Source organism: Rattus norvegicus, chromosome 13 (genome assembly GCF_021556685.1).
Source record: "Rattus norvegicus strain SHRSP/BbbUtx chromosome 13, alternate assembly SHRSP_T2T, whole genome shotgun sequence".
NCBI lineage: Eukaryota > Metazoa > Chordata > Mammalia > Rodentia > Muridae > Rattus > Rattus norvegicus.
The window spans coordinates 32,056,103-32,082,928 of record NC_141546.1 but is presented as its reverse complement, the minus strand read 5'-3'; the positions used below and the strand labels follow the sequence as shown (position 1 = coordinate 32,082,928).

Sequence of the window (26,826 nt, the reverse complement as noted above, 5' to 3'; positions counted from 1 at the left end):
AAAAAAAAAAAAAAGCCAAGTCCTCAGTTGAGTTTCCCTCTTGCCAGGTGTTAGCTACCTTTCTGTTGCTCTGATAAAACACCATGACCAAGGCAACTTAAGAGGAGAGGATTTGGGGGGTTGGGGGAGAAGGTTCCCAAGGGAAGGCATGGGAGCAGGCACAGTAAGCTGATACCTTACGTCTTTAAATGCAATCATGAAAGAGCAAACACTGGAAGTAGGCAGGAATTTTTCTCTCAAAGCCCCCAGTCCTATACATCCTCCAACAAGACTGTTACCTCCTAAACCTCCCCAAGGAAAGCCAGCAACTAGGGACCAAGTGTCCAAATGCCCCCAAACCACGACAGACACTGCTCATTTGAGCCACCGCAGCAGCTAATCTGGTTTGTGTCAAGTTGACAAAAACTAAACACAGATAACAAGGTTCTTAGAGATCCAGGCAGATAGGTGCTTGAAGCCAAGCCTGAAAATCTGAGTTTGACTCCTAGAACCTAGATGCTGGAAGGAGAGAACAAACGTCACAAAGATAGTCTCTGACCCCCACACACACCTACTGTGGCTTTCACACTCATGCACACTAATACTAAACTGTTTGTTTTTTGTTGTTTTTTTTTTTTAAATTTTAGGTAGCAGGGGTGTTCCACAACTAAATAAAAGGTAAGATGGCTGACTCATGGTTTGAGGTAAATGGCAACTATTTCAAAGGCAATTTATCTACAGAGTTAAGAAAATAAAGTAAATTTATTCAAGCCAAAACTCAGTATCATGGGTCACATGTGTACATGCCAGCACTTCAGAGGCACACACACAATGCCAAGCAAACAGACAAAAGAGCTTTAGGTCAGCATAAGCTTCACAGTGGGGCCCTGTCTCCATGGCATTCATTTACCTTTCCTGTTAAGAAAATAAGAAAATCACTTGGTCAGTAAGGCTAGCCACAGAAGCACTTAAACCTGAGTTCCGTCTCAGTGCCCATAGTCCAATGCTGAGGAGACAGACTGGAGGGTGCCTGGAGCTCATGGACTAGCCCTAGCCAGCATTGACACCTGAGATGGGCCTTTGCCTGTGCCCATGACCCTCCACACACAAAAGAAAAGGGGAAAGGGGTAACACAGAAGCACTGTTGCTTCAGAAGGCCAAAATTTCATCTCTGTCCTCTTACTATCCCTTCAGCCCTTACTCTAAAAGAATGTACACGTGCAGCTTCAAAGTCCTCGTAGGAAGGCTGCCCTCTTCTATTCCTACTATTCTAAAACTAAAGTCTCATAAGATATACCTCAGGTGCTCAGAAACCTTGACAAAGATTAAGAAAATTAAAGGAGGAGGAGCCAAAGCAATTAGCATCTAGATTTCAATAAAGCAGCCACCCGCAGCTGCTGAGCAGTCCACAGTGCAAGTCTATCCTGTCTCCAGGTTTGCTGAGCCCCTACCAGGCCCATACTCTAAGCTCCAGCTGGGAGCAGGGCTGTCTCTGCACTCAAAGAGCTGACAAAGCCAGCACCTCAACACTTCCAGGGGAGTGGGGCTCTATTCAGCAGGACCACAACCCTAGAACAGTCCCAGACTACACAACCCTAGGACAGTCCCGGACTACACAACCCTAGAACAGTCCCAGACTACACAACCCTAGGACAGTCCCAGACTACACAACCCTAGGACAGTCCCAGATTACACAACCCTAGAACAGTCCCAGACTACACAACCCTAGGACAGTCCTGGACTACACAACCCTAGGACAGTCCCAGACTATACATTAATTAAGGTAGCGGATGTTAGAGCACCGAAGGACATAGCTCATTCACCTCATCAGCTCTGCACTGCCGAAGCCTAGAGGACTTGATTCCAGGCAAGGTGGTAGTGAGCCCCATCCTTTTCACTGTACTTCTCAATAGCCTGCTTTGCTTACTAACTACTGCCCCAGTCAGGCATGGTAGCACACACCTGCCGTCATCCCAGCACTTGGAAGCTGGAGGCAGGAAGATCAGCCAAGTTCAGGCCAGTCAGGGCTACACAAAAGACCCTGTATCAAAGAGAAGAGAAGAGGTAAGAAAAAAAGGACAGGAGAGGAAAGTGGAAGGGAAGGAAAGCATGGAGGAGCCAAGATAAAAGAACTGCTCCTCAGAGTGCTGAGTCCTAAACCCTCTCTGCTGTGACTTTACAAATCCAATCTGAAAAACACCTGAATTTTCAAGATTCTCATGCAATAGCACTGCTTATGTCTGCCTTGCCCAGAATCCCGTGTATTTCATGTACCTGAACAGTGGAGCAATCACAAGTTCTGTCCAGCACCCCCACTAGACAAGAGCCATGACTAACGAGCTTAGTATGCAGCAGGCAAGAAATAACTGAGATCCACTCTCTCATTCAGCGCTCATAAAAACTTCATTATCTGGCTGGGGAGACGACTTAGGGGCTAAAGCTCTTGCCACACATGCATAAGGACCTGAGCTCAGCTTCCCAGAACCATATAAAAGCTGGACATGGTGGTGCATCTATAATCTATGGGGAGATGAGAAGTGGAATCAGAAGACTCCCCAGAAGCATATAGGTCAACTAGTCTGCTATATGCAACAGTAGTGAGCAAGAAGAGACCCTATCTTAAACCAAGTGAAAGGAAGGTAAGGAATAATACCTGAGGCTGTTCTCCAACCTGCACGCATGCACACGCGCACACACACACACACACACACACACACACACCCCATGGCATATGCATGCACACACACACACACACACACACACACACACACACACACACACACACACACACACACAATCTTTTAAGGGGCTGAAACAGTGGCCTAAAGGTTAAGAGGACTAACTGATCTTGCAAAGAACCCTCATTTGGTTCCCAGCATCCACATGTAGCTCAAAACCATCTGTAACTCCAGGTCAAAGAGATCTGATGCCCTCTTTTCTCCTCCATGGGCACAGTATATGTACGGTGCACAAACAAACATGCAAACATTCATACACAAATACAAATAAATCTTTAATCTTTATTATAACTTGATTATCCTGACACTATAAATGGGGAACCTGAGACATTGCAAAGCTCAGTGAAACAGGCTCCTCAGGTTGCTAATTAACAGCAGTTTTATTCCTATCCCATCCTTAACCATCCTCTTCCTACCACAGTCAGTCTCAACATAAGCACCATCCCTGCTTCCTGTGAGTACAACTTGCCTCAGGGGAGGGAGGAAGCACCTTTGCTGAGACCAGCAGTTAAGTAAAGCAATCATGGACAGGCATCTGATGGCACTGCCTGGTGGCACTGCAGGAAAGGAAGGAGGAAGCAAAGCCAACTGGCCAGGGGCATGCACAAGGTCGGCTTCAAGCTTCTGAAATCACTCTTCCTCCTCAGAGATATTACCTTAGCTAATGCCAGGCTTGCTAAATTTCCTTACGGTACTTTTCAGTTTCTCTCTACCAAACGCTTCTTAATATGCACTGCACACAGGAGTAGTGGAGCCATGATACAAACACAAACAAGGTAGCCTGTGAGCCCTCACAAGTTGACTCTGTCTGACCTCATCTCCAGCACTCTGCCAGAGAGCACCAGGCAGCCTGGACATAGGGTGCACTCATTAGTTTCTGCCCAATGAGTAAGACAGGCAGGATTTCAGCACGGTTTCAAAGACAGAGAGGAAAACTGTAAACCCAATGGTGAGTGACTATTATGTTCTAGTAACATCTTTAACAAACACAAGAGCTCAGCGCTCTTGGTTGAGACTGGGGCTTGAATACAAGTGGGAAGCAGAGCAAGAGGAATCCTGTAAGCACCAGTTCCGAAATCCCAATCAGCCTCAGGCGACTGAGTCAGTAAAGATCAGCAACAGACCAGGCATCCGTGGCCCCTTGACAAAGTTTACAGAGCCCACAAGCTTCTTTCCCTTGTCTAGTGAACCCTGATGTCAAGGGATGAGAGGGAAGATGCAAGAGGGGACACAGGAAGGACACCTCTCCGAGGCTGCAAGCACCCTATAGTTTACATTCATGAAGCTCAACCATGAATGGAAAACTATTCACAATGTAAACAGGTTGTGGATAGCCACCTCCTCCACACATACCCTCACCCTCCCACTCCCCACCTATCATTTAAGGGTCCTAATCTTCAAATCTGAAAGCTATCTTCTATGCCATTACCCACGGATCAAAGGCACTCCAGGACAACTCAAACTTTTTCTGGCCAGGTACCAGCAGAATTCAAAACAGTAATTTGAAAGTAAATGCTATACATTCTCTTCCCTGAGAGATCAGTCCTTATTCATGAAAAGCCACTCACCATGGTGTCAAAGTCTCCTCCCCACAAAACACGACCTAAACTTCAACTTCAAGGCTGCAAATGTTTGTAAACACCCACAGACCTTCCCTCATGCCTTCCCATAACCTTCATGACTACTGCCCCACAAGTCTTTCCATAGCCTGCATGACTGTCATATTGGAAGCCAAGGAAGCAAGCTGATACTTCCCAATGCATTGGTTTTGGACCAATCTTGATCTGCTGAGACAGTCTTACCACCTTCAAGAGCATCCTAAAGTGAGGCTTACCTTGTAATTGCTAGAGTTCACCCAAGAGGTAGCGAGTCCATCCACAAGCTTATCTAACATGGTCTGGTCATGCTCAAGGTCAGCAGACTTCTGTTTGTCTGAGAAATAGTCTATGAGTTCCTGGCCAACTTGCAGCCGCTTCCCCACATCCTTCTGCAGCACCTGGGCCAGACAGGACTCCATTCGTGGTTCCATGGTAGGATTCAAATCCAGATCTGGCCAAGGCTAGAGGGCGGTCAGGATGACTCCCTCCCGGTAGCAGTACCGGGAGGTGGCCTCTTTGTTTGCTGAAGGCTACTAAGAGCGTGTGTTTCAAAGATGCAATCCCGGGAATGGCAGCAATGCACCATGTGTGTCTGAAGAGCAGCTGGTAGGATATTAAAAGTCCAATTTAAATAACTAGTAGGCGATAAAGGAGAGAGTGGCGGAGTGATGATCTACAACTGGGTCTGAAATACTTCATAATTCAGCAGTCCATTCTGAAAAGGAAGAAAGGAGAGTGAATGAGCGAGAGAGCAGAACACTCAAATGTTACAAAACAGTCAATCAGACACAAAAAGCGCACGCTGCACAAACACTCTTGTCACATGTGGGGTGTGAAGCATGAACACTTGGCAAATGGATCAACAACACATAATTATTATTTTTATTAACAGAATGGCGAAGCCCAAGCGACTGAGCCAGTGAGCTGCATATTTGATAACTGGTAGTTTTCACAGTTCCCTAACTTGTAACTGCGCCAGTCAGGAAGGCAATCTTCTGCTTCGGCTGCCTTCAGTTTTGCTTCCACTCTGAAGGTCCCCACAGGTAATGAGACTCAGGGCCTTACCATCTGCCTCTCTCTCAGTAAACTCAGTCTTGGGATGGGACAGGCTCCTCTGAACATCTCTAACCCAAGCTTGGTCACATTAACCAAAGTCAAAGGCAGCACCTAGGCTGTCCTTCCTGCTCTGCAGTGCCATAGTGGGTGGAGGGAAAGCCTCCTTCTCAATCAAAGGAGACAGAAAAGGAGGGGGGCAGAAAAGGAGATAGGCTGCTGACACCATCTCTGTTGACGTCAACTCCACTGGGACTACTACTATCTGTGATATAAAATAAATTCTCAAAAATCACATTTGGGAACTGTAAATGCATGAGAAAAAAAGTACTAAAACTTCAGTTTGGAGTTTTTGCAGTCCTGAGGCTTGAACACAGGAACTTGTGAATGCTAGACAAGTGTTCTACCACTGAGCTGACTCATGTTCAGTCCCTGTACTGGCCAGTTTTGTGTGTCAACTTGACACAAGCTGAGTTATCACAGAGAAAGGAGCTTCATTTGAAAAAATGCCTTCATGAGACCCAACTGTAGCTCACTTTCTCAACTGGTGATCAAGGAGGGAAGACCCAGCCCATTGTGGGTGGTGCTGTCCCTGGGCTGGTAGTCTTGGGTTCTATTAAGAGCAAGCTGAGCAAACCAGGGGAAGCAAGCCAATAAGAAACATCCCTCCATGGCCTCTGCATCAGCTCCTGCTTCCTGACCTGCTTGAGTTCCAGTCCTGACTTCCTCTGGTGATGAAACAGCAATGTGGAAGTGTGAGCTGAATAAACCCTTTCCTCCCCAACGTGCTTCTTGGTCATGATGTTTGTGCAGGAACAGAAACCCTGACTAAGACAGTACCATAAATTCCTTTCACTGGACAGATTTAAGAGCTAACTAGTTAACTATAGCCGGCAGAGTAATATATTTCCTATTCAACTTCTTTTTCCTACCATACCACTAATTCCTTTCATTCAAATCTAGGAAAACACACAGGAAACCCAGTGTCTCAGAGCTGAAAGATGGCTAGGATGGGGACATAGGGGCTGTGCAAGCATGAGGACATGAGTTCAGATCCCAGAACCCATGGAACAAGCTGAACATAGGTCTTGAATACACCTGTAACTCCCAGCACAGAGGAGGGGCAGATGCAGGAGAATGAACGAAGCCTGTTAGCTGCCAGCCTAGCCAAAACATGTAAGCTCCAAGTTCAGAAAGAGACTATATATCAAAAGAATAAGAAAGAATGAGGAACAGTGACACAGTGACCTGTGTCGTCTACATGCACACAAAGATACATAAGTGTGCATAACACACACACACACACACACACACACACACACACACACACACACACACACAATGTAATTTAAGATGTGGGCCAGGAAGATGGCTCCATGGATAGACACCATGTAAACCTGGTGACCTGAATTCAATCCCTAGAACCCATGTGATGATTGAACAAGAAAACTTGATTCCACAAAGCTGTCGTCTGACCTCTACAAATGTGTCATAGCATGAATAACCACCCTTGTAATGGGTTTTTAAAATATAAAAATAAAAAATAAAATAAACACATTATACATGGTACCAAAGTCTGTGTTCTTCCCACTACACTACGGCCTTGCTGAGAGTTCCAAGTGCAAAGAGCACGTATTCATTGTTCCACATCAGCTAGAGCATGCGGGTCATGGAGTCGAAGCATAAGCACTCAGGAAGCTCCCAGAAAGCAATATTCCCTAGCAATGGCTGTAGGTACAGTTAAGTTGCTGGCCTATCTGCTTTCTGATACACCAAACTGTAGGGCCAACATGCCTTCCCTGCCAGATAAACTGACATGCGCAGAAACTGTACCATGATAAACTGTTCTGCTCTCTACCACCAAAGGCGATGGACGGCTGAGGACCTACAAGCACGAGAGCCTGGGACCACCAGAGCTCATGTAAAAAGATGGTACAACAGCACTAGCCTCCCAGCCCACGTAGGAGAGACCGGGGGATGCTTTGAAGCTGCAGGTCAGCTAGCTTCACCTGACAGAGAGACCCTGTCTTCAAAGAAGGCACCTGAGGTTGCCCTCTGACCTACATGTGCGCTGTGCCTACACACACACACACACACACACACACACACACACACACACACACACACACACACACACACATACATCAGAGGGGACATGGGAACCCTGAGGAGTTGGGAATGATGGTTCCAGCCTCCTGTGTGCCCAGATGTGCTGGGGACCTTGAGGAGATAGGAATGGGAGTGTCCACAGGAAGCGAGGTGGCTGAGCCCAGGACTGGGGAAAATCCAGTTTGGTTCCAAGTGAATGCTCAAAGTAATGGCAGGCTGGAGGAGAACCCCACCCCCACCCCCATGGTACTCCTTAATGAAGGAGATGGTCCTTGCTTGTCTGAACTACTTTATTCATGGTGGACATGAGTGCACAGGTCTCACTTTGGGTGAACCAGGAATTAAATACCTTTTGCAAGAAGGAATTTCCAGGAAGTGAAGAAGCTCACTGGCTAAAAACACTCAGGGCCTATCTAGATGCCTTATTAGCTAGAGGACTCCAGGTTTTTATGCTATGTGACTGGTTGTCCTGGGCCTCTTATCGGGGTGTCATAGTTACATGTTCCAGGACAGGTAGAGCCTGGCAGGGAGCTGGTTCTAATGTCTGCCATTCTCAATTATGAGATGTACCCCAGTTTTCTGAACCTGCTTCAACCTTACCATTTCTTCTGTCTGGTGGCATGGTCCACCGGCTCCATCCCTTCTCTTTCTTCTCCCACCCAAGGCCCACACACTGCAGTCCAACATTCACTCATGACCACCATACAGGTCCATGAGAAGACAGGTGTTGAGCTACACTGACTGCTAAAGCAAGGCCTGGTGAGTCACGGGGTCTCAGTGCCCAGAAGAAAAAGAGACATGCAAATAAGAAGCTGGAACATTCTTTGGGACCCAGCAACACTTCAGCTGAGGGCACTGCACCTCATCAGTCAGCCAAACTAAACTCCAAGCAGCCCAGTCCAGTTTCCCTTTGTCACACACTGCACTGCAGTGAGCTAACTCCCTCCCTCCCTCCCTCCTCTAGTTTACCCCATGGCTAAACACACACACACAGATGACCTCAACTCCTCTTTTCTGTCTCCTCAGACCTTTAACCTTTAACCTACTAGTCACCTGCTCCAGGATAAACACTCTCCCTTCTACTGGCTCACTACCAACAGTGTAATGGTTCCTAAGTCTTCAGAAGGCCCTCAAGGCCTTCCTTCCACCAGTGACACAGTCTAGGGGGCTGGACAGCTCAGCACTGTAGAGTGCTTGATGCTTTTGCAGGAGACCCAAGTTCAGTTCCTATCACTACACAAATTAAAATATTTAAGAATAATCGCTTCTTTTTGTACTTCTCAGAACTCTCTCAACCATCAAGAGGCACATGTGGAGATAACAGGCACATGGGAAGTGAGAATTCACAACACTGCCCCCTCTGCTTCTATGTCCTTCAGACTAGACTGTCCATTACTTTAAAAAGGGTTTAAACTTATGGAAAAGGACTGCAAAGCTTATGTTTAAAAAAGAAAAAACAAACTCATGAGGGGCTGGAGAGATGAGCTGGTGGTTATGAGCATTTGTTGCCCTTATAGAGGACCAGGGTTCAATTCCCAGCACCCACTCAGCAGTTTACAACCTTCTATAATTCTAGTTCCAGGGGATCTGACTTTGTGCTGTGCAGGCAAACCTACCATATACAATTTTTCTAAATGTTTAAGAAAGCCAAAAGAGAGAGAAATATACTAATAAAAATATAGGCACAGGAAATAAAATGTTATGTTTAATTATGCTATATGCTATGCCTATTGTTTAAAAGAGGATAGAATATAAAATACTGAATATAAGCTAATTACTAAGATCGCAAATACCTCCTTTTCTTTATACTTAATGTATCCTTTTAACACTTAGAAAGCACACACTGTGGCATGCACGTGGAAGTCAGGACGGCTTGCAGGAGCTCTCTCTTTCCAGTATGTGGGTCTCTTGGGAGGTAAGCACCTTTAGCCACTAAGGCATTGTGCCCATTTCCCATATTATTTAAATAGAAAAATTCAAATGAAACCCTGTTTATTTAATATCAACCTTAATTTTCCAAAAACAAGGACCAACTGAAAACAGATTTTTCTTCTTCTTTTAAAATATATTTAAATGTATAAAAAGGGATTAGTGTCAACACCAGCATACCAATTTGTTACAAAATGAAGGCACTTAACCCTGGATAGAAGAAGGTAATAACAACTTAAGCTACAGCTTCCCAAAGCAGAGCCTCCATGGAGATGAGACCCTGGCAGAGAACCAGCTTGTTAGGGAGACACAGAGCACCACAGGCGAAGTGCAGTGCACACACTGGTCCTCTAGAGAACAGGAACTACGCACTTGGCCTACCAATACTTGACTTCTCTTGTAACACAGAGCCACAGGTAGCTGCTTGGCTCTCATACCATGAGACTCAGACTACCAACCCACAGCAACTTCTACATAGGACTTTCTGGTAACAGGATAGCCATGCATCACTCACCCTTCTTAAATCCAGCGGTTATAGTATATACTCACCAACTGTGTACCCATCAGCACTGTCTCATTCAAGAACAGTTCTATGCTTCTAAATGCTATTCCTTATCCTTGAGCAGTCCACCCCAGCACTTTTTACCACACCTTACTCTACTGTATTGCCCTGTATTGAATGTGTCTGTTCATTTGTTCATTCATTCATTCACTCACTCACTCTTCATTCATTCATTGGCGATAAGGTCTCAGGTATTCCAGGCTAGACTCAAACTAGCCATGCAGCTATGGATGACCATGGACTTCTGGTCTTCCTGCTTCTGCCTCTAAAGTGCTGGGATTGTAGATATGCAATACACATTCTTTATGCAGTGCTGGGGACTCCATCCAGCGTTTTGTGCATGCTAAGTAAGCACTCTACAACTGAGTTATATCCCCAACCAATACCTTGTTTTAGGCATTTTTTTTAAACTTTTCTTCTTTGTTGGTTTTATGAGACATTTTATGAGACATGACTGCATAGCCCAGGCTGGACTCACACTCACAATCTTCCTGCCTTGGCTAGAATTACAAAAACACCCCACTCTCCTTGGCTATTTTGAACATTGCATATAAATGGAGACATACAATGTGTGGCATTCATGCATGGAATTTTACAAAGCACACTGTTTCCAAGGTTTATTCACACTGTAGCATGCATCAGTAAGTTCTTCACGCACAGTCTGGCTAAAGATATTCTGTTGTACAGATATGCCATCCAGTGTTTCTGTATTTGAACAGTTTCTACTTTGGGACCATTGAATAATCCCATTATGAATATTCCTGAACAATTCACCAACACTGGCTACTGCCCCTTTAACTTAACCTCATTCTTGTGGGCACACAGTGCTATCTTTTAGTGACTTTAATTTGTATTTTCCTGATACTAAGGAGGTTGGGTTTATTTTTCTTATCATTGATAGGACTTGTTACCAAAGATAGCAAGTGTGTGTGGCGCGATAGCTTACCAGTCAAAAGTACGTGCTGCTATTCCAGAAGAACCAAGTTTGATGCCCAGCACCCATGCTGGATCACTAAAAACCACCTGCAATCCAGCTCTAGGGGATCCAGCTCTTTTGGCCTCTGCGAGCACTGCACGAATATGCACACATGTATGTAAACATATAATAATTAAAATATTGAATAAGGCCAGGGATTTTGGTGGTGGTGGTAGTTTGTACTAAGGATTAGGGCAAGGTTGTCAGGCATGACAGATCATTTAGGGACCATTTCTGGAGAAACATTTAATCAAATTTTTTTGCTCATTTTCAATTAGGCTTTGTTTTTTAAAATGTCCTGCCTAGCCTGGAATGCATTCTGTAGACCTGGCTGGTTGGCCTAGAACTCACAGAAATCTGCTGCCTCTTGTTCCCAAGTGTTGACATTAAAGGCACATGTCACCACACTGACCCTTGGGTCATATATCCTTTTACTGCTGAACTTTCAAAAATATTCTGGATAAAATTCTAACACATAAGAAATTACAATTTTTTTTCTGAATCTATGGGATCTCTTTTCAATTTCTTGATGGTGTCATTTGACAAAATTTTACAATTGTATGAAGACCAATTTACCTCCCACTTTGATGTTACAGTTAAGAAAACACAGCTTGTTTCTAATGTAGGAAAGAGGGAAACAAACTGCTGCCCTGTTCAAGGGCATGCACAAGCTTTCTTCACAGGAGTTTATAGTTTTAGATCGTGCTTTAAGGCCTTTATCAATTTAAAGTTAATATATGTGTCTGTGTGTGCATAATATGTATAGCAGGGATCCAAATACATCTTTTGCATAAGGACCCCTATTATCTCACCATTATTGATTGAAAATGTTATCCCTTGCCTCCACTATAAACTGTCCTTCTTACTGTCTTGTTTAAAAGAAAAAAGCAATGGGTCACAAGTATTAGCATTTATTTCTGGACTCTTCTTCTGTTCCACTGATTTTATACATCTACCCTTCAGTCTACAGGAACTGGTTTCATTGCTTAGCTTTGTAACAAGCTAGGAAAGTCTTCTAACCACACTCTTTATCAAGGATCTTTTGAGTCCCCTGCATTTCAACATTAACTTTAAAATCAACACACCAGCTTGTGAACACAGCTATATAAGATCTTAGCAGGTGAGTGTACTGGATCTGGACACCAATATGGAGTGTACCCCAAAACAAAATCCAGCTGTCCAGGATGTTTCATTTTATAAATGGTATTATATAATTACAAAGGCAAATGTTACACATCTCATGTTTATCCCTAGTTTTCTTTTCTCTTTGGTGTTATTTTCAAGAGACTTGCTTTCTTAGCTTGACTGACATTCTCTTTGCAGGCACAGAGAAGCTGACCTGTGTGCTGACCTTGACCCTGCAGCCTGACTGTTGTCTTCCTCATTCTAATACCTTAGAATGGATTACTCAGAATATTCAGCATACATAATCACGTCATCTGCAAAACCAGTTTTTAAATTTCTTCCTTTCCAACATGTGTGCCTTGTCCTCCTTTTTCTCTCCTAGTTGCCTATACAACACCAAGTAGACATGTCCCCCCCCCCAAAAAAAAATCCTCATTTTACTCCAGATTGTAGGAGGACAGAATTCAGTCTTTCATCACTAATGGGTTTTCACAGATGGCTTTCATCACATCACAGAAGTAGCTCTTTATTCCTAAAACTTTGATTATTTTTGAATCATGAGAGATCACTAAATTTTGTCCCAAATGTCTTCTTGTAACTAATTTAGATTTAGATGAGATGAACGCATGAGTTTTGTTTCTTACCTTATTAACGTGACATAGTTTGTTCACATAGTAAACCAAGCTAGCATTTGTGAGATATTCCACTTTTTCATAGTATTCAATCTTTCTAACACTTATCTGGGAAACTTATAACATCAGAGTGCAGAGACTAAGTGACAGTGGGAGACATCAACCACAAGTGGATGATGTCTCAGAAGAGAAGGCAGGACTGTAAGAACGAGAGGTTGGAGAGGACAGGAACAAAACAGTATCTTTTGAGCATGACGGGACCACTGCATTCAGCAACTCACAGCAGCTGCAGTTCTTGCACAAGATATGCACAAGACCAAGCCAGTCAACATTCTAGCATGGGGGATGGGTGGTCCACATTCTTCTCTCCCTAACTAAGGGACCTCACACAGCTGACTGCTTCTCAGGGAGGGAGAGACAGTTTTAAGGGTGTAACCGAGGGTAGGTTGGCCACCCTCTGATGGATGGATGACTCCATACCTAGGACTATGTGGTCAGCACAAACTGGACTTGATCAGTTACTTGGTTTAAGAGAAATGAAGTTAGGGAGTAGAATGGAGTGGTAGGAAGTTAGGAATGAGCCTGGGAGGAGTTAGGAAGGAGAACAGAGGTTAAAATGATCAAAACACTGAATGAAATTCTCAAGGAATTAATAATAAAGTTTATTAAAATTACTACATCTCTGGATTTAGTTTCCTAGTATTTTCCTTGAGGAGTTGCTTCTAAATTTGTACAAGATATTGTCTTTTATTTTCCTTGTGATTTCTCTGTGGTTTTGGAACCTGATAAATAACGTCCTCAGAGGATGAATGGAGCCTGCTTCTCCTTAGTGAGAGTTTGTATGCAAATTCTATAATGAAAATTCTAGAATTTCTCTTTAAAAGGCATAGAAATATTATAAGAAAGTGTTTTCATTTTAATTCCAGGTGTGGGATATGGGGCTGCTTTGGACTGTCCACTGCGGCTGACCATGATTTGCCTTGTGCTCTAGCAGGGGTGTGATTTTGCCAGTTGCAGAGTTTTTGCAATTGTGAGGCATTCGGAATTCTGGGAACTTTTCAGAGGGCATATAAATGCTAGGGCCTAGAGGGGTGACAACAGTTTGAATATGCATAGCCCAGGGTTGGCACTATTAGGAGATGTGGCCTTGGGAGAAGTGTGTCACTGTGGAGGTGGACCCTACTCCTAGCCATGTGGGAGACAGTCTTCTGTTTGCCTTCGGAACAAGATGTAGAACTCTAAGTTCCTGCTGGACACTGCCATGTTTCCCACCATGATGATAATGGACTAAGCCTCAGAACCTGTAAGCCAGTCCTAACTAAATGTTGTTCTTTTTAAGAGTTATCTTGGTCATAGTGTTTCTTCACAGCAAGGGAAACCCTAATTAGGACATGAGTCATGCTCAAAGAAGAAACAGAGGAAAAGGAATTAGACTTTGATCTGTCTCTCCCCTCTATCCTTCTTTCTCTCCTATGTGGTGATAGGGTTTGAAAAGGGGCAAGGGTAACAAAAGCTGGGACAAGGAAGAGCTGGGACAAACTAGCAACGACCAGCTACAAAATTCTTCATAAAACACTGGAAAAAATCACCAAATAGAAAGTCTTCTGGGTCTGGGCTTTAACTCCATTTCAGTATTTTTCTAGAAGGCATTCATTTCATTTGGATTTTCTAATTTGTTAGCATATAATTGTTTCTAATATTCTCTGTAATTTCCTCCAATTCCAGTAAAGTCAGTAATTATGTCTTTCCACTTCTAGTGTGTCTTATATCTTTTCCTGATTAGCCTAATTCAAGGTTTGGCAATTTTGTTACTTTGCAAATAACCAATTTTTGCTCAGGTGATTTTTTTTCTATTTTATTCATTTCTAATCTAGTCTCTGTCATTCCTTCTGCTTGTTTTAAGTTTAGTGTGTTATTGGTTTACTAAGGTAGAGAAAAGTTTATTCTGTTCCTCTCAACTCCTGCCCTCCTGCCAGTGATCAAGCCCAAGATCCCATACGTGCTAGGCAAGAGGCATCCTGCCACTTGCATTGCTAGCCCAGATGGCTAGATGCTGACAGAGATCAGCAGGAATTCTAAAGATCAGAAGGACATACAGAGCAATGTATTTCAAGAAAATAACTGCCAACCCCTATTACTATACTCAGCAAAACTGAATTTAAATTTTGAATTCTTCAAAACTGAAGTTAAAGAAAAGACTTCTCAAGATAAGCACAGGCTAAAGGAATTTGTGAACCTAAACCAAGATTGTCAAATATACCTAAGGGAATCCTACACCCAGAAGAGATCACAAGATAAACAAAAGTATAAAAGCACAAGAAAGAGTAAATGTCAAGAGAACAGTTGACAAGCAAAGGAAAACAGGGAAGAATCAAATACTATAAATTCAATGAAGTGACAACTCTCACCAGTAGAAAAGAAAAGCCTTCCTCAGAACTGCACAGGGAGCAACAGAAGGACAAGGACTGGCATGGCCCTAAATAGAGGTCTTTATTTTCCAGCTTAAAGACGTAAAAGCCAGCCAGGCAGTGTTGGCCCACACCTTTAATCCCAGCACTTGTGAGGCAGAGGCAGGAGGACTCAGAGTTTGAGGCCAGCCTAGTCTACAGAGTAAAAGCCAGAAAACCTACACAAAGAAACCCTACCTTCCAAAAACAAAAACAAAAACATAAAAGCCAGGCAAGGTGCATAAATGCCAGCAGGTGGGGAGTCTGAGGCAGGAGGATCCTGAGTTCAAGGCCAGCCTGGACTTAACTACCAAGACCGTGAGTTAAAATACACATACATTTGCACGTATGCACACAAACACACACACTTGCAAAATAGATTCAATAAATGAACAATTGTGCAAACAGTAAGCCCTCAGTATGTGAAGTCCTAACTTGTGGTATTGAGTGATCATGGGCACAGTCTTGGGCTCAGATAGATGGCAAAGCCTTCCTTAGGGGTTCAAATGTGAGTGTTGATAGTGTGCAGAAAAGGTCTAGCACAGTTTCCTCCTTACTAGATGTTTATGGCCTGAAGAGTGCTCTCTACAGAGTCGGTACCTAGCTAGATTAGCTACGCCTATCCCCTCCATCCAGCTAGACTCACTGACAACCCTGCCTCCTTGTTCAGATGCATGCAATAACCCAGCCTCTCTGTTTGGCTCCATTCAATAAACAGACTGAGCCTCTAGGGTGCAGGATAAAATAACCCAACACATTTCTACCTGCAAGAAACTCACTTTATCAGCAAAGACGTGGGGGGGGGAAAGGATAAAAAAAATACTATTTCGGGCTGGAGAGATGGCTCAGTGGTTGAGAGCACTGACTGCTCTTCCAGAGGTCCTGAGTTCAATTCCCAGCAACCATATGGTGGTTTACAACCATCTGTAATGGAACCCAAGGCCTCTTCTGATGTGTCTGAAGACAGCTACAGTGTACTCATATACATAAAAAAAGAAATCTTTTAAAAAGAAATCAAAAGAAAAATGAAAATACTATTGCAAGTAGATGAACTCTAATAACAAGCTGCAGAACCTGCATACATTCAACGCAACAAATTCCAATCCAAGTCGTTCACATCAACAGAAACAGTACAGTATCAGTGAACAATACACAGGTAGGGCAATGTGAACAAACTAAAGGACCCAGAAATAAACCAGGGCAAATACAGCTATAGGAGTCTAAACAAAAGGCGCCAAACCCATGTTAGAGAAAAGACAGCCATATATAACAACTGGGTCTTTAAAAAACAAACTAGGGCTGGAGAGATGGCCCAATGGTTTAGAGCACAAGTTGCTCTTGCAGAGAACCTGGATTCAATTCCCGTCATCCATCCACATGGTAGCTCACACCCATCTGTAACTCCAGGTTCAGGGAAACTAGGCATGTGCATGGTATGCATATATACATTCATGCAAAACATTCATACACATAAACAAACAGCTTTCTGTGTAGAGGAGCACTGTATCTGCATATCTGCATGCACACCTGCACGCCAGAAGAGGGAATCAGATCCCATTACAGATGGTTGAGAGCAACCATGTAGTTACCGGGAATTGTACTCAGGACCTCTATAAGAGCAGTGAGTTTTCTTAACCACTGAACCATCTCCCCGGTCCCCAATAAAAACTTTTTAAAAATTAAAAAAAAAAAAAAGAAAGAAATCTGAATGTCAACAAGTAGATGCCTGAAACTAGACACCTGATCAAAAACCAGCCAAAATGGATCAAAAACTATTTAAAGGAAGACCTAGAGCTGAAAGGATGTCTTGGTGATTAAGAATACTGACTGTTCTTCCAAAGTACCTGGGTTCAATTCCAAGCACCCACACAGTAGCTCATAAGTGTCTATAACTCTACCTCCAGAGGACCCCACAAAACACCAACGCACATAAAATTAAATAAAGATCTAAAGTGTTAAAACTATTAAAGGAAAATATAGGGAAAAACACTTCAAGACATGGGCAGAAGCAAAGATGCCCTGCATAGGAGGACTCTTAATAGCTTAGGAAACAAAAGCAAGACCTGGTGAATGCTCTGCACAGCAAAGGAAACTGGAGTAAAGTCTACAGTCTAGAGAACGGAGGAGCTTAGCCAGCCAGGCACCTGACAGAAGGGCAACATCCAATACTAGGTGTAGTGGTGCACACCTCAGGAGGCAGAAGCAGGCAGATCTCCATGAATTCACAGCCAGACTCGTGTCTATAATAAGTTCCAGGACAACCAGGGGTATATAGTGAGACCCTGTCTCACAAAACCACGAAGGAGGAGGAGGAGATCAATATCCAGAGTATATTAAGAATTCAAAAATGTTAATAAAAGAGTAACCAGCAAAGATTAAAACAGAGACAGAAGGAACACCCATTCAGAGCCTGCCCCACATGTGGCCCATACATATACAGCCACCCAATTAGACAAGATGGATGAAGCAAAGAAGTGCAGGCCGACAGGAGCCGGATATAAATCTCTCCTGAGAGACACAGCCAGAATACAGCAAATACAGAGGCGAATGTCAACAGCAAACCACTGAATTGAGAATAGGACCCCCGTTGAAGGAATCAGAGAAAGAACTGGAAGAGCTTGAAGGGGCTCGAGACCCCATATGAACAACAATGCCAAGCAACCAGAGCTTCCAGGGACTAAGCCACTACCTAAAGACTTACATGAACTGACCCTGGACTCTGACCTCATAGGTAGCATTGAATATCCTAGTAAGATCATCAGTGTAAGGGGAAGCCCTGGGTCCTGCTAAGACTGAACCCCCAGTGAACGTGATTGTTGGGGGGAGGGCGGCAATGGGGGGAGGATGGGGAGGGGAACACCCATAAAGAAGGGGAGGGGGAGGGATTAGGGGGATGTTGGCCCGTAAACCGGGAAAGGGAATAACACTCGAAATGTAAATAAGAAATACTCAAGTTAAAAAATAAAAAAAATAAAAAAAAAGAGTAACCAATCTAATCAATAGATGGTCTATGAACAAAATCTAAAGAGAGGCATAGAGCCGGGTGTGGTAACACATGCCTTTGATCACAGCACTCAGAAAGCAGAAGCAGGCTGTTCTCTGAGTTTGAGGCCGGCCTCTTCTACAGAGTGAGTTCCAGGACAACAACAACAAAAGATAACCAAAAATTACATGGAGAAAGGGAGTGCTCACACCTTTAGTTACTAGTGAAATACAAATAAAAACATTAAATTCCATCTCACTCTGGTTAGAATCAATAATATTAAAAGTATTAATACCAGTAAGGGTGCAGGGTAAAAGGACCCTTTATACATTGGTGGTGGGAACAGAAAGTAAGGCAGCCACCAGGAAAACCATGTGGATGTGGAGATAGGCTCACCAGAGCAGGCTGCAGCCGCATAATGTAAACTGGCCAGCCCCAGGTTCAGTAAGAGATCTTGTGCCTCAATAAATAAAATAAAGCACAACAAAGGTAAACAGACTTCAACTCCGGGCCTCCACATGCATACACAAGCAAACACAGAGACAGAGCAGACACGCCCACATGCAGGAGGAGGAAATAGTATCATTTGCAGGAAAACAGATGAAGTAGAGGTCAGCATGTTAGCCTGAATGAACCAGACACAGAGAAGTATTAGGTGTTTTCCCTCATACGTTTAAACTAAATTAACAATGATAATTATTATAATGACCTAAAAGTAGGAAAGGAACTTATAGAAAAGGGGGGGTGGAAATGGGTGAGGGGCGAGTATATTCCTATGTGGGGATGTCACTGAGAAACCCTCAACCTGTACAATACATTAGTTAAGATTGCTGGTTTCGGAAGGTAAAGGGGGGCTAGAGATAGCTCAGAGGGGAAGAAACAGAGCTCAGATCCCAACACCACATGGAGGCTCACAGTCGCCTGTGCCTCTGGCTTCACGGGCTCCAACACTGTTTCCTCCTCACAGGTACCGCACACACGTGGAAGACACACACACACATGAAAATTGTTTTTAAATTACCAAAAGGTTTTTAAAAAGTGCTAAGTATAGAAAAAAATTAATTTATTGATTGCTGGGACTGATGTTAGGTTGTTATTATCATTAAGTTATTAGGGATCTTTGATTTTAAATCCATTTCTTTATTTTGCAGAGACTACATCAGTCGTTTTGATCCCATTACCTTCTCCCCCACCCAGCCCCCTGCTGAAGCCCTTCTTCCCAACTAGTCCCCTCCAATGGTTTGGTTTTTTGTTTGGTTGGTTGGTTGGTTGGTTTTATTTTTTGGCTTTTCAAAACAGGGTCTCTCTGCATGGTACTGGCTGTTCTAGAACTTTCTCTTTAGATTGACCAGGCTAGACTCAAACTCAGAGATCCCTCTGTCTCTGCTTCCCAAATGTTGGGATCAAGGGTGTGCACCACCACCAAGGTACCTTAAATCGCCCTGCCCCCTCCTGCTTTTTTTAAATCTTGTTTTGTTGGCTTTTTTTATGATTTATTTTTATTTCACGTTCATTGGTGTTTTCCCTGCATGAGGGTGTCAGAAGCCCTGGAACTGGAATTACAGTTGTGAGCTGCCATGTAGGTGCTAGGAACTGAACCCAGGTTCTCTGGAAGTGTCCTTAACCACTGAGCCATCTCTACAGCCCCATTTTGTGTGTGTGTGTGTGTGTGTGTGTGTGTTCTGTTTAAGTGTGGGGTTTGACTTTGTTCGTCTGGATTTGTGTTTTGGTTTTTGACGACCCACTGAGCTTAATTACAGTTGCTGCCTGACCTGGAACTTAAGTCAACTTACAAGCAGCTGCAACAGTAAGAAATGAGCGTCCTCTCCCCTACCACTAACCATCAACTGCTCTTCAGCAAGGCTTAAGAACCTGCATTTCTTCGAGCAGGCTTCTGCCCAGAATATCTAATTTAGGAGGTGTTTGGGTTTGGTCTGGGCTTTTTGGATGGAGCATTGCTGGGCTTCAATAAACATTATTCCTGAACAGGTGGATAACAAGGTTTTGCTTAACTGTCACAAGCATATACCAGGGTTCCCATCTCAGTCATCTGAAGTGTATGAAGTGCATATGCTGTGGGAGGTCCACTGTAAATAGTGCCATGTGGAGGTTCTGTCTTCATTTACCCCCAAGTTTTCTCCTTACCACTTTCCCTTCAGCCTTGGTTGGCTGCAGAGTGCAAACTTTAAATTGAACATATTTGCAATGTTTTCAAATTCCATTCTCCTACTGATATTTAATTTCATCCCACTGTGGTCACAGAACTCTGTGTGACTTCCATCCTTTTAAATGTATGGAGACTTGTTTTATAATATAACATATGGTCTATCCTACAGAAGGCTCATATGTCCCCTTGTTACATACTGAAGCATTCTACAGATATGTCGCTTTATTTAACACTTTTAAGTTTATATACATCTACACCAGTTTAGGAAAAAAAATGTGGCAATTACCTAAATCTATCTTAGTCCCTGCTTTTTATGATAATAATTATGATAATAATACTATTCTAAGGGCTGGAGAGATGGGTCAGCAGTTAAGAGCCCTGGCTGCTCTTCCAGAGAACCCAGGTTGGATTCCCAGCACATACATGGCAGCTCACAACTGTTTGCAACTCCTGTTCAGGGGATCCAACACCCTCATAGAGACTTAATGCAGATGAAACACTGATGTACATAAAGTAAAAATAAATTGTTTTCTTTAAAAAAGAACAGTATGACATAAAAATCTAGGTTAAAAAATAATAATATAATTCTATATACAAAGGCTCCATATGTATGTGTGCAGACACATTCATTATGATCTTTGTAACACTTAAGTTCAGTTCCTAGGACCATGTGAATAATTTGTTCCTTGGAGCAAAATCTACTCCAAGTCCAAACAGCAAGGAACATGTAAGTCAGCCAGCCTGAAAGGCTTTCCCAGATGGATCTGAACTGGGTAAGTAAGGTAAGGGGAGAGCAGTTGATATGTCACCTGATAGTATAACAGCTGACACAAAGTCCCAAATGTCCCCAGGGAGGGGAACTACACCCAGTTGACAAAAAGAGAGTCTATTATGGTCTGAGTGTTTAACTAATGTGAAGACAGAAGGTCCAGAGGGCCGGGGTAGTGCAGGAGGAGCTCTTCTGCTACTGGATAAAGGACTGGACTCTCCCAACAGGAAACACAGCACTTCTCCCAGTGCTTTCCATCTCAACAGTTTAAAATCAGTTAGCATATACATGCTTTTAATCCAACACTCCAGAGGCAGAAGCCATCTGATCTCTGAGTTCAAGGACAGCCCGGTCTTACAAACTGTAGACCAGCCAAAGCTACAAAGTAAGACTCTGTCTGGAATTAATTAAACATGGCAGGCTTGGGTTGTGACTCTGTAACAAAGCATGTGCCCAGCATGTGTGAGATCCTGGGTTTAATCCTCAGCACTGATAATCAAGCAAATGAGAAAATGGTTACTTCACATCTGAAGCAGCAACTTCCAAGTCATTAAGTGACTGATCAGTCTTCATGTAATAAATATCTCACGTCTATCCTTCACCTGCTATAAGGGTATTATTACCATGTAGAAATGTTTCTATCATTTATACACGTAAAAGAAATCAACTTTACTTATACACAATAATATAGAATTCTTCTTTGTAGTATTATTTATAAATGCAGATAGGAATCAACCAAATGTTCATCATTAGGGGACAGAGTAAACACAGCACAGCATGCTATTCAAACATTCATTAAATAATAAAGATGAAATCCTTATGTGTGTACATGCACCTGAATTCACATAATACAATATATATAACATTCATAACATTCATACCTGTATGAACACATATATACATTAATATACCTAAACTGTATATGCACACATGCCAAATATTTTATGAGAAAAAGTCTGACTTATTTAAGCAGCACTCTTGACCTTTCTGGAAAACATAAGCAAAACATGAAAACTTCTCCTTTAGAACTCTTACAGACTTAAACTCATTCATTAGCTAGGAAGATGGGTGAAAGTGCTTCCTGTGCAAGCCTACACCCTGAGTTCAGTCCCCTGGACCCATGTGATAGGAGAGAAATGACTCCCAAAAGTTATCCTCTCACTTCCACATATGTGCCACGCACGGCACGCAAGCACAAGTACAAGTACACATTCACACACATAATAAAGTAAGTCCACTCACTTATAATAAAAAGAGCATCTGTTTTGATGTGACTAGCCAATGTATATAATGGACTTATAACTCCAAAAAAAAAAAAAAAATACACAATGCCAAAGGTAGCATCACTATCTGGAAGTGACTACAATCGAAAACATTTTCCAAAAGGGTATATTTCACCCCTTCCCCAAAATTCCAAAATCCAATTCACCAATTCAAGTAAGGATCTGAAAACAGAAGTCTTAATTTTGTGAAGATCTAGAACTCCCCAAAAAGTTGGTTTCAAACAGCTTTTCTCAGCAAAGGTGCTTTGGGATTCTTGTATCTGCAGCAACTTTACAGAAATAGAAAGTGGCATGAATAATTACCAGGACTCAGATTCCCTGTTCCAAGGTCACAACCCCCTGCTGGCTGACAAAGCTCTCCCTCAATGGAAGACAGAAAATGGGCCCTGGAGTTCCCAACAAGAGTTTGCACCTGGTTCAGGATCCCACACACTTCCAGGTCAAACAGAGAGTGGTGAGTGAGAAATTAAGAGATACATAAAAGACAGGTAGGTAGGTAGAGACAGAGACAGACAAATGCAGATCTTTCTCCCTTAGCCACAGATCAGGAACCTGCCTTAGTTTGTTTTCTGTTGCTAAAACAAAATACCTTTGTCTAGATAACTTATAGCGAATAGTTTATTTGGATCATAGTTCTGGGGATTCTGGGGATTCTGGGGATTCTGAGTTCAAGAACAGCATGGCATTACCTGAGGAGAAGGTGTTCTTGCCACATCCTAGAGTGAAAGAGAGCATCGGGGTAAATACACTAGCTGACTCTGTCTTCCTTATCAAGCAAAGCCACCAGTGCCACTGGTGGAACCCAGCATCAGATTCTGATGACCTCCAAAGGCTCCACTCCCAAATGCCATGTGAATTCGGGAGTTAAGTTTTCAACCCATACACAAGTAGTTAGAGGATTCTCCTCTCTACTACCCCATAGCAGTACTTTACCTCATGGAGCCCACCACCTCGTTTCTGTCTCCCTTACACACACAGATCTTTTTGAGAATGGCTGAGAGCCTTTCTCTCCATCCTTGAACAGTAAGAATGTTTGTTAAATGAAGACTTGACAAGCTCTATAGTTTTCCAGTCTCTACTAGTCACCTAGGACAACTGAGGATTGGTGGTGATGGTAGTATGTGGAGACAGGGTCTCAGGCTGGTCTGAACACTTTATGCTCCTGCCTCGACATCCCAAGCAAGGGTAACAGGCATGTGCCATCATGTCCAACTTGATGTGCAACTATGGATAGAATGCAGGGCTTTCTGATTGGCAGGCAAGTACTCTATATTTACCCAGGTACATCCCCAGTCTCCCAAACCAAGAATACTTCTCTTTCTCCCTCTCCCTATCCCTCTCTTTTTGAGAGACAGGGTTTCTCTGTGTTAACAGCCCTGGCTGTCCTGGAACTTCCTTTGTACATCAGGCAGGTTTCGAACTCTCAGAGATTTGCCTGCCCCTACCTCCTGAGTGCTGAGATTAAAGGCATGCACCACCATGCCAGATACTTTTTTTGTTTGTTTTGTTTTTTTAATGTACATGCTTTCTACATATATGCCTACATGCTAGGAGAGGGCATCAGATCCCTTTACAGATGGTCTTGAGTACCATATGGTTGCTGGGAATTGAACTCAGGACTTCTGGAATAGCAACCAGTGTACTTAACCACAGAGCCATCTCACCAGACCCTTAGAATAATCTTAATGGCAACAATTTTCATTAAAAGCTGTTTGGAGGCTCTGTTCTCATTAACATACCATTTCTACATCCATTCTAGTCCCACCCTACCTTGAAAGATGTCTCAACCACCGGAGAGATTCTAGAGTCACTCTTCCCTGGTTCTTCTATACAACCATGACTGCACAACTCAGTAAACTGTCATTACTATATCCAAACAAATGCTCTGGTGAGCTAGGAAATCTACTCCTAGCTCTGAAGAAAATAAAACCACAAAATGGAAAGCTTTTCCACTGTGTTTACACTGAAACAAGGGTCTATGTTGCGGGCCATGTGCTCAGCACTCTCCTCAGCCAAGCAAGCAACACAAAGCACCTCGAACACTAAGACCCGGCACACTGAGAAGCAGGTTTCTCCTCAGAGGGCTGCCCTCCTCAAATGGAAATTCATGCCTGAAGTGTAATAGAGTAAATGGAAAAACAAACAATGACAATAAAACCCCACTACTTCCTGGATGGGCAAAAGACGAACATGAAGATATAGCTAGAGAGCTACAGATTCAACTCAGATAAAGGCAGCCCAACTTTCCCTAAGAAGACACCGGTGGAAAAGAAAACAGAAAACCCCTGCTATTCTCTCTGCAGCATTCCCACTAGAGGAGTTTAAGCTCATGGGAGTGGGGAGTCACACATGCATGTGCATGTATAAACATGGTGTGGAGGCCAGGGGCAATCTTGAGCATCATCCTTTATTGTGTGTACACATGCCATAAAGGGCCCTGGAGATCAAAGGACAACTTTTGGGAGATCATTTTTCTTCTCCAAACCCAGGGACTACACTGAAAGTAATCAGAATTTGTGGCAAGCACCTTCACCCACAGAACTTTTTCACCAGTCCTATTCATCTGTCTGCCTGTCTCTTTGTCTATCACCCATCTGTCTGTCTATCATCTATCAATTTTTGAGGTAGGATCTCTTATTGGCTTCAAAGTCCCCAAGTAGGCTAGACTGACTGGCCAGCAAGCTCTGGGAATCTACTTGTTTACTTGCCCAGCACTGGGATTACAAACTTGGTCCAGCACACCTTGCTTTTCACACTTGCGTTTTTGCGACAGAGAGAATTCTGGAGATCTACCACAGCACATTACAGATGAAGACCCCAGTCCAGAGTTTGAGCAGCTTTGAATCACTTTGTTGACTGTCCCTCAAAAGCTGTGTTTGTTCTGCTCTCTTATCTGCTTCCTAGAACTAGGAATGGAAGAGAAGTGAACTGTCTTTGTGTCCACTGGTAAAAAGGCACAAAGGCACACCAAAAGCACCACAGATGACAATGGTGCTACCCAGATGCTAAGAAACCCTGACCTGGAGTAAAACATACTGGGAAACAAAGCATCAAGTTCAGACTGTAGAGCCAGGCCTTCTTTACCACATCTGGACTGCAGGTTTCCAAAAGGGCTCCCTCCCAAGGGGAGCCTTGTCACCAGGACAAGTAACATGAGACACTTGTGAGCACTAAAGAGCATAGTAAGGGAAACACGATCACAGGCCCAAACGGACAGATGGAGAGAGCAGACACTTCTTTCCTAGATCAGCTGTGCAATTTCTACACAAAACAACTTGCTAATGCTGTCTACTCCATTTTGCTAGAACAACACAGACCTCATTGCAACAAAGGAAAATAATTTTGAAACTAAATATTTATTAAAAATGAAAATGGTCAGGGTAGAAAAAAAAAAGAAAAATCAAATGCAGTATCACCCCTAAAACCAAGAGAACTCAGGATACAGTCACTGGAATTTCTGTTTCAATGTTTGACATAGGGTCTCACTATGTACCCGGGCTGACCTTGACCTCAAACTCCTCTGCTTCTGCCTCCTGAGTGCAAGGCTAAAGACATAAACCACCATACCTACCATATATCACCCTGTGATCATTAATAGTTATTGTCAATTTCATAGGACCTAGAATCAGCTAGGAAACAACTCTGAGGGAACATCAATGCGGAACTGTCTACCTTCAGTAAACTGATGTGGGAAGGACTTGACCCTGTATATAGTCAGCACCATTCCATGGGCAGGATAAAAAGGGGGAAGTGGTCTGGAGAGATGCCTCAGGAAGTAAAAGTGCCTGCCGCCAAGTCTGACAACCTGAGTTCCATTCCTAGGACCCATATGGTAGAAGGAGGTCTCTGACTCCTGAAAGTCGTCCTCTGACCTCCACCAAGTGTGCTGTGACTTGAGCGCTGTTAGCTTTGACCCCTCACTCCAGCACACAAAGTAAGACAACTAAAATGCAATAAAAATTCTAATTAAAAAGTGGGAGATGAAAAACAAGGGGCAGGGACTTTTATTCACTTCCTAACTGTGGATGTGCTCCATGTGACCACCTGCCTTCTGCTCTGGCGGCCATGCCTTTCCCTACCTAGTGTACTGTAGGCTGAGATACACACTTCCTCCCTTGGTTGCTTCTTGACAGGTATTTTGTCACAACAACAAGGAAAGTAACTACTACCCACCCAAACCTTACATAATAACTTTTTATCAGTAAGGAATAAAATGTATCCCCTAGTATACCATATAACATATTTACCCAAATAGTAGGACATTTAAACACATTCCTATCATTGATTCCCACATTTCAGAATATGACTTAATTGGAACAGTTAAAAATCTTGAAGAAGAAAAACTGTGGTGACAAAACTGTCCCAGCACTTGGGAGACAAAGGCAGACAGATTTCTGAGTTCAAGGCCAGGCTGGTCTACAGAGCTAGTTCTAGGACAGCTAGGGCTACACAGAGAAACTCTGTCTCAGAAAACAA

General features: G+C 43.2%; 1 protein-coding gene across 26 annotated transcripts in view; it reads right to left on the bottom strand.

Moving 5' to 3' along the window:
* Window positions 1-26,826, bottom strand: part of Clasp1 (cytoplasmic linker associated protein 1) — a 221,554-nt gene that overhangs the window by 180,452 nt on the left and 14,276 nt on the right. For all 26 annotated transcript variants that reach the window (NM_001427589.1, XM_087580613.1, XM_087580631.1 and 23 more), the window contains 1 exon segment: window positions 4,552-5,030. In NM_001427589.1, the coding sequence (NP_001414518.1) occupies window positions 4,552-4,746 (195 nt within the window). In that variant the 5' untranslated portion in view covers window positions 4,747-5,030.